At 55.1% G+C, this 8,531-nt stretch overlaps 1 protein-coding gene across 1 annotated transcript; it reads right to left on the minus strand.

The window, feature by feature from the left end:
* Nucleotides 1–986: 986 nt before the first annotated feature.
* On the minus strand, nucleotides 987–5,308 carry KRT19 (keratin 19). Its single transcript, XM_082706067.1, has 6 exons — nucleotides 4,775–5,308; nucleotides 2,587–2,669; nucleotides 2,201–2,357; nucleotides 1,735–1,896; nucleotides 1,495–1,620; nucleotides 987–1,363 (listed from the first exon to the last, which is right to left on the minus strand). The coding sequence occupies exons 1-6, from the start codon at nucleotides 5,204–5,206 to the stop codon at nucleotides 1,109–1,111; spliced, it is 1,215 nt and encodes a 404-aa protein (XP_082562193.1). The 5' UTR covers nucleotides 5,207–5,308; the 3' UTR covers nucleotides 987–1,108.
* Nucleotides 5,309–8,531: the final 3,223 nt, after the last annotated feature.

An 8,531-nucleotide genomic window follows, 5' to 3' on the forward strand; every position in this document is an offset into this window, starting at 1 on the left:
GCTCTGACCCACAAAACCCCAGGCTCTCCTTCGGTTAGGTGGAGGAATGGATCGATAGGACCTGGCCCAGGGGACTGCAGTCCCAGACCCTCACATGGAGCAAAACTGACAGGTACTAAGGACCTGGCATAAGGTGCATCAATCCCAGGAGACTGGGGTATAGGGTGGCACCATCAGGAAACTTTGTTTCTGGTCCTGGCTCTGCCATTAAGTCACTGTGTGACCTCTGACAAGTTACTTACCCTCTCTGAACCTGTTTCTTGCTCTATAAGATGTTACTCATCTGAACTGCCTTTTAGGGTTGTTTGATCAAATGGTTATATACTAGGTGCTCAATTAAGCATTACTTTCAGACACACAAATATATACCAACCCATGAGGAAGTGAAGTGGAGAGAAAACTGAATCTGAAGAGAAAAAAAAAAACCCAGTTTCAAATCCCACCTTTGCCATGTTAGAAGAGTCACATATATAACAAAACACTTAATCGCTGACCCTTACTTTACCCATCCATAAATGGGGCCGATGTGGGGTGCCTGGGTGGCTCAGCCTGTTGAGCTTCTGATTCTTGGTTTCGCCTCAGGTCATGATCTCCTGGGTCCTGGGACCTGGCCCTGCGCTGGGCTCCGTGCTCAGCAGGGAGTCTGCCTAGGGATTGGATTCTCTCCCTCTGCCACCCCCACCCCAGTCATGCACACTACACTTGTTCTCGCGCTCTCCCTCTCTCTTTCTCAAATAAATAAATCTTTCAAAAATGGGCGGGGGCCGGGGGAGCAATGCTTGTTTCACAAGCCTGTTTTAAAGAACAGGTTAGATAGACAAAGAGTTCCGCAAACAGGAATTACCCTACAGTAGCTGCTGGTGAGCACCCTCCCACCGGCCCCTGGGACAGGCAGGGTGCACTCTGATCTAAATAAAACCAAAACAGGCTCAAGAAGTTCTGGCCCATCTCTAACGGCCAAAAAAAAACCAAACCCAACAACCATCCTCAAGCCATAAAACTTTATTGGCAGGTCAGGGGAAAGAGTCAGGGGTAAGGTCCCTCCCCTCCCATGGCCCTACCCAGGGGTCCCCTCTGCAGGAGAGCGGGAAGCCAGGAGGTGCTGGACTCAGAGTGCCTTGGGGGTGGGCAAGTTGTTGTATTGGGCGTCCTGGCCCTCCAGCAGGCTGCGGTAGGTGGCGATCTCCTGCTCCAGCCGAGACTTGACGTCCATGAGCTGCTGGTACTCCTGGTTCTGGCGCTCAGTGTCCGCACGCACCTCACTCAGCTGGGCCTCCAGGGTGCTGATCAGAGTCTGGATCTGGGCCAGCTGGACTCCAAAGCGGGCCTCTGTTTCCGCCAGCGTGCTTTCCAGAGCAGCTTTCTGAGGGCAGGGAGAGGGAAAGAGACTCAGGGGAGACTAGTTCCCGGAGAGGGCATGGGCACAGCCACAGCCCAGGCCATGCAAGGCTTCGTGGGCTCCATTATGCATCCCACTGGGCTGGGCATACGGACCATGCTTAGCTGAGACTGCAGCTCGATCTCCAGACCCTGGAGGGTGCGCCGCAGATCCGTGACCTCCGACTTGCTTATCTGCAGCTGCTCTGTGTTGCCAGCCACCTCCCGATTCAGCTCCTCGGTCTGCAAGAAGAGAAGAGGCAGAAGGAATGAGCACTGAGGCAGAACTCTGCCTGAGAGCATGAAGCTTTCTCTCCCTGCCACCTCCCCCAAGGACACCTGCTACCCACTGCGTACCCGGCTGATAAACCAGGCTTCAGCATCTTTTCGGTTCTTCTCAGCCATGACCTCATACTGGCTTCTCATGTCACCCAGGATCTTGGCAAGGTCGATGCCTGGAGCGGAATCCACCTCCACGCTGACCTGGCCCCCAACCTGGCCCCTCAGGACACTGATTTCCTGGAAAGACACAGCAGAGATGGGCATGTTAGAGCCCAGAGCCTGCTGGGCCTGGGCCAGATCACTCCCCCATTCCCCAGATGGAAGGGGCTGGTTCAGGGGCAGACCTCAGAGCCAGCACCACCGACAAGACAAACTAGTGGACCGTCCATCCACTGCTGGAGCCCTGGGAGCCCCGCTCCACACCCGGGGCCATACCGAGGGTGCAGCAGGTACGGCCAAGGTCAAGAAGATACAGGATAAAAATGTCTTCAGCCCTGGGAAGTTGGGGTGGGATGGAGAGATGGCCCAACCTGAAACCCACCTCCTCATGGTTCTTCTTCAAGTAGGCCAGCTCCTCCTTCAGGCTCTCGATCTGTATCTCCAGGTCACTCTTGGCCAGGGTCAGCTCGTCCAGCACCCGCCGCAGGCCGTTGATGTCAGCCTCCACACTCATGCGCATGGCCTGCTCCGTCTCAAACCTTTCAAAGGAAATAGATACGGTCAGAGCAGCATTTCCTCTGAACCCCTGAAGACTTCCCCGCATCTCCCGCAGGGTTCAGGAGTCCATGGGGGGCAGTTGCTTCATGACACCTAGGGGAAGTGAGGACAGAGTCTGGTCCCCCCACTGCACTAAGCCCCCAAAGGGCCTGGGATCGCCCCTCCTTCTCTGCCCCGGCTTCAGCAACCCACCAAGGCAAACATACTCACTTGGTTCGGAAGTCATCTGCAGCCAGACGGGCATTGTCAATCTGCAGGACAATCTTGGAGTTCTCGATGGTGGCACCAAGAATCTGGAAGATAAGAGGCAGGAAGTTGGCACCAGTTTAGTGTACTGGCACTGCCCACCCCCTTTCTTCGTAGGAAAGAGAGGAGAGCAAATGAGTATGCCTCTAATCCCTAGAGACCAAAGCCCAGCCATGTCTCAGCCGTCCGTTGGCCAGCTCTCTGGGAGGTCTCGAAATCAGTCCAGGCCCGGGAGCTGCAGCAGGAGAAACCATCATCAGGGACGCTGAGCCAACAGTAGAGCACGGGTGCAGGAGGACAGGGAGGTAAGTCTGGGAGGAAAGTGTCTGAGAACTGTACCCAGGAAAACTCTAAATGGTCTTATGGGAGGCAGTGTCTAGCGATCTGCCGACCAGATGCAGTGTTGGGGTCCTTTTGTCCATAGCCCCATTCAAAGCACATTCTGCCTCAGGAAAGTCCCATTTCTTGGGCATCAGTTATGTGCCAAGCACTTTGCCCCTCATCTTTCATGCCAGGTCAGTGGGTATGCCTATTTTATAGAGGCAAGAAATGAAGCTCAGGATTCCTTGTCCAAGTTCACCCCGGCCGGAAATCCCTCTGCTGTGATGGACATATTTATGCCATTGATTAAGGTACTTGGGTTTATGTTTTTCAAAGAGCAAGTCATGACTCATTAGTCATTGTACTGGGAGGTAATTTGCATAGTTTATTTAATGAACTTGAACAGAATATAAAATATGAGATCACCCACAGTACAGTAAGTATTGTTTCAAGAAAGTTTCGCTAGGGCACCTGGGCTTTGCTCAGGTCATGATTTCAGGGTCCTGGGATGGAACCCTACACAGGGCTTCACACTCAGAGGGGAATGTGCTTGAGGAAACTCTCTCCCTCTCCCTCTGTCCCTACCCACACCTCTCTCTCTCTCTCAAATAAATAAATCAATGAAAGAAAGAAAGAAAAGAAAAAAAAAAAGAAAAGGAGGGGGAGCCAGGCTTTCTCAGTCGTTGAACTTCCCAGGGTCCTGGCTCCCTGCACCAGGCAAGGAAGCCTGCTGCTCGCCCTCCCACTACCTCTGCTTGTGTTCCCTCTCTCTCTCGCTGTGTCTGTCAAATAAATAAATAAAATCTTAAAAAAAAAAAAGGAAATTTGCTTCCATTTTGGGTGTGTGTAGGACAGAGAATGGGTGAAGAAGATACATGGTAAAATGTATTATTGTCAGGTTACAATTTAAAGTGTGTAAGCAGTATTCTATTTTGTTGTTTACCACTCTAGCTGTCCCTCCTTGTCCACACGTCTGGTTAACCTGCTCCATGCTTGAGGCACCCAGCACCTGGCCAGCACTGGGCGACATCGTGGGGAGCTGCATGTTTGGAGCCCCAGCACGTGGGATCATTACATGTCCCGCTGGTTACTGATACATTTCTTCCAGTCACCCTGCATGCCTTTAGGGGCTCCCTGTTAGACCTATGGCTCCAGCACCCCCAACCCCGAAAAGGACAGGGCTGAGGGGGGGGGGGGTGGCTCTGCGTGTGTTATCTCGCCTTTACCAGATCCTTAGGCCATTAGCATATGTCCCCTCCCATTCTTTTCTGAAGTTTCTAACTATGCGGTGCCCTCCTGCCCCCAGCCCGGGCGGGGCAGGAGGGGCTTCAGCCTGAGCCTGATGGAAACCAGAGCTGCCCCACCAGAGAAAAGGAATGCAGACGGGCCCATACCGGGGGCAGCAGAGGGTAGGTTCGGCCCGGGGTGGACTGCATTCCTCTCAGGCCAAATTCCTGCTTGTCCCTGCTGCAACTGCGCCCCCAGCCAAGGCCCCTGGGCAGCCTACAGCCTGGTCCCACCTCCTCCCACTCCTCCCGACCCCATCTCCCAGGCCTCCCCACCCACCAGCCCCGCCCCCGCCGCCTCGGCACACCCCACCCACTAACCCGCCCCCTTCCCGATACCTAGACCTCCACTTCCTGCCCCATTGTCTAACCCCTTCTTACCTGCCCCTGCTCTCGGCCCCACCCTGCGGCCCTCCCACCTTCTAACGGGCTAGCTCCCGCCCGGCCGGGTGGTGGCGCGCGTCCCTCCTCCGGCCTCGCCCGGCCCGCGGGGCTGGCTAGGTTTGCGCTACAGGTGCACCTCCCGCAGCTGGGCCGCCGCCCACCTTCTCCCGCAGCTCCTCGATGGTTTTGAAGTAGTGGCTGTAGTCGTGGGCCGGCCCGGGCCCCTGCTTCTGGTACCAATCCCGGATCTTCACCTCCAGGTCGCCGTTGGCCTCCTCCAGGGCGCGCACTTTGTCCAGGTAGGAGGCCAGGCGGTCGTTGAGGTTCTGCATGGTGAGCTTCTCATTGCCCGCCAGCAGCCCGTCGGACCGGGCCCCAAAGCTGCTGCCGAAGGTCCCGCCGTAGCCCCCGCCGTAGCCCCCGGAGGACGAGGACACGAAGCGGGCGGAAGACACAGACACACCGCGGCCGCCCGAGCCCCCGTGGATGCTGGGCGCGCGGAAGGCACTTCCCGCCCCGAGGCGCAGGGAGCCGCCGCCCAGGCCCCCGAAGGACGAGGTGGCGGACGACTGGCGATAGCTGTAGGAAGTCATGGCGAAGGAGGACTCGGGCGACACTGGTCAGAGGAGCAGCGGTAGGCGAGAGGAATGGCGAGGGCCTCACCTGGCGCCTTTTATGCCCGGGGCGGGCGGGGAAAGGGGGAGGGAGAAGGGGCGGATATCTGAGCCCCGAGGAATTTGCAGGCTCCTGGGTACAAATATGGGCTTTCTTCCAATTGGTCAGTTCCTGGCGGCTCTACCTCCAGCTCTTCCTTCCCGCGGCCCTGCGGGGAACTGCCCCACCCCAACTCCTCCGGAGCCCCGACTGCACTGCTCCTCACCTCCCAGCGCACTCATTCCTTTCTTCGCCCCCATCACACACAGAGACACCCTCATTCACATTCTGACCCTCCCCAGGCTTGAAACCCCCCAGGAATTAAGTGCCCCAGAGAGTAGACTCCTAAACCCTGTCCTCCCTCTAAACCCGCGTCACTCAGAGACCCCCCCCACTCTGGAATTATGTTCTGAAGCCCCTTTCTGGGGATTGGAGTTAAACACTTTCCTTCAATACATTCAGAAGATTCCTAAACCCCACTTGGAATTACACCTCTCAGAGCCTGCCCCTTGGGGATTCACCCACATCCTGACTTCCTCTCAGTCCCCCAGAGGAGGGTGCCCAGGCCGCTGGCCTCCAGAGACAAAGCTGCCCCACCCTGCTGGAGCCAGACAAAGCCCTGGGGCCACCAGAGGCTCCTGGGGACAGCTGCAGGGAGGCTTCTGTCCCTGGACTGTAAGGGACTAACTGGCAACCCCAAGCTCAAGCCTGCACCCACCTACCCCCACTGGGGGCCTCTTACCTCCCACCCCTCCAGAACAACCCCAACCTCCAGCTCCAAAATCATGCATTCATTCATCACAGATTTCCTGAAATCATGATGGGGGGATCTGAGCCTAAAGGAGGCAAATAACTTGCCCATGAGACATGTAGCACCTGCCACCCAGAGAGGGAAAACGGGTTGGGAACCCTCCCTCCTTGTGAGCATCTGGAAGGAGTGTGTCAGGCTCAGTCCTGGATCTAGTCCCTGGATCAGTGAGTGGGCTGCTAGGCCCTGCAGGGTGCTCCCAGACAAAGCAAACAGCTTTGATAATAAGAGGAAGGAGCCCTCCTCTCCATGATCCCCGCTCTTCACCCTGCTCAATAATTCTACCCATCCTTTCTGATCACTTGAAAGGGCCGGGCCCCCGACCAGACACTGCCTGCGCCTCACCCCAGTTCCTGTCCCCAAGGACCTCACCCCTCCTCAGAACTGCTCCAGTGGTTCCTTAGGTCAGAGCAGTCACATAGTTGCAAGATGGGGGCCCCAAGCCCTTTGGAGACGCTGTTAGGGAGGTGGGCCAGCAACAGGCCTCAGTTTCCCTAGTGAAATCTCAGCCCTCCTTTTACACATCATCACCTGGATCACCTGTGGCTAAAAGAAGACTTGTCCTAGCCTCACCATTCCCCAATAAACTGCCTTCCAGCCACCCACTTATCCAGGAACGGGGGCAGGAAACTGCCTACACACCCCGTAATCCATTGGAGCAGCCCTGACCCCTCAGGAAGACCAGCCTGAGGCTGTTTAAACTAGTGAATCAGACCTACAAGTGGGTCCGAGGTGCCCGAAAGGGAAAGGAGACGGGCGTGATCCAAGCTGGCCATGAAAGCAGGGTGCGGCTGGGCCTTCACAAAGGTTGTAGCCGCCAGGGCTGGTCTGAGGTGAGTCACCCTTTATTTGACCCTGAGAAGGAGGCCTATTCCTCATGGGCCAGATAGTTGCTACGCACACCAAGCCCCAGTTGGGATCTCTGGTTTTCTGGCCTGATAGGAAGGACTTTGTGTTAAGAAACAAAATAACAGAACCAACAATCCCCACCCCCAGATATTAAGGGGTTGTGAGTTCCTTAAACTCCAGAGGAGCTTCGGGTCCCAGTGCCCACCCCAGGGCCATAGTCCTAAGAACAACTGACTGGGGGTGTCCAGGTTACAGTCTCCGTAGGTCTCATCGGATCCTCTGGTAGCCCCGCCCATTTCACACAAGAGAAAACAGAAACTTCAAGAGGAGCAGTGACCTGCTGGGTCCCCAGCCAGGTGTGTCAGAGTCCGGCTTCCAGCCTCTCAACCCTCAGCCCTGTGGCCTGGGTTCCTGAATGTGACAGAGGCTCTGCTTTCCCCTCCAAAGAGGTCCCAGTTCTAGAACCACTCCTTTGGGTCCCATTTCCAAAGTCGTATACCAGTTGCCAGGGCAGGAAGCCCCAGACTGAAATGCAGGTGGAGTCAGCAGGAATCCCCCATTCCCAGTCTCTTCCCAGCAGAGTCCCCAGCCTCTTCCACCATGACCTGTGGCTTCGGACCCGTTCTCTGATTCATCAAGAACTCAGGAGAACGATCTCTACAGGCTGCCTTCCCCAGAGATGGAACTGAGGGCGTCAGTAATGGACTGCCCACCACCAGGAGTCTCAGATCTGCTCCTGGCTGTTTGAAGGCAAAACCTGACCAGAGACACTCCCTTCCCAAGCTCTGGTCCCTGAGCCAGGATTCTGTCTTCTCCATGGCAGGTGCACACAGGGTCAGGAGGGGGAAGGGAATATAAAAGCATGAAGGGACCCCACAGTGGATCCTGCCCAGCTGCCCCCAACCTGCTGCCCCAGGAATTTGAAATCATGAGGTCCCTTCAGGAAAGTGGGGCTCCATCCAATAAGATCAGAAACACTGCTCGTTGGAGAGTATTAGTGCATGGTACCCAAGTCTCTGATGCCCTGAGTCACTTATAAAATAGAGATAAAAGTAATAATAGCAACAACCTGGTTCATGGGGTTGTTTTGAGGGTTAAATGAGTTGGTGCTTGTAAGGGTGCCTGACACATACTGAGCACCAAAAAATGTTATTATATAATCTGAAATAGTAATATCACAATATTTCACAATATTATGATATTCCATACATGTAAGTATTTGTTATATTATCATTATAAGTATTCAAGCCCAGACCTTTAATACCCTAAAGCCACAGCACCAAAGGAAAGCTGTGTTCCTCTCACAGGATGGAGGTCGGGTCCTTCATCCACTGGCCTGGAGCAAGAGTCATCAAGCCGGGAAAGACATAGGGTCACCTGTTAAGATCCTAACCTGTCCTTCCTATTCCAATATGCAATTATTTATTTAGTCAGTGAGTCATTCAAGCGAAGCTCTAAGATCAGCCCCACAGAGGAGGTGGGCTCGTGCACATGAACAGAATTCATAAGCTGGAGGAAAGAAAGAAGGTGGAGATCTCATGAACTTGCTTGTTGTGTAAATTGGCAACCCTTCTCTAGACACCATCCCCTTCTCCAGGGATGGTGAG

This window comes from Mustela nivalis (genome assembly GCF_964662115.1).
Source record: "Mustela nivalis genome assembly, chromosome: 17".
Taxonomy (NCBI): Eukaryota; Metazoa; Chordata; class Mammalia; order Carnivora; family Mustelidae; genus Mustela; species Mustela nivalis.

What these genes read in the sequence shown, in the direction of transcription:
- KRT19 (XM_082706067.1), bottom strand. Translation starts at nt 5,206, where the DNA reads ATGACTTCCTACAGCTATCGCCAGTCGTCCGCCACCTCGTCCTTCGGG. An exon ending in TCGAGGAGCTGCGGGAGAAG is followed by an intron (nt 2,670 to 4,774) that starts GTGGGCGGCGGC and finishes CTTATCTTCCAG; the next exon opens with ATTCTTGGTGCCACCATCGA. An exon ending in TGCAGTCTCAGCTAAGCATG is followed by an intron (nt 1,364 to 1,494) that starts GTCCGTATGCCC and finishes CCCTGCCCTCAG; the next exon opens with AAAGCTGCTCTGGAAAGCAC.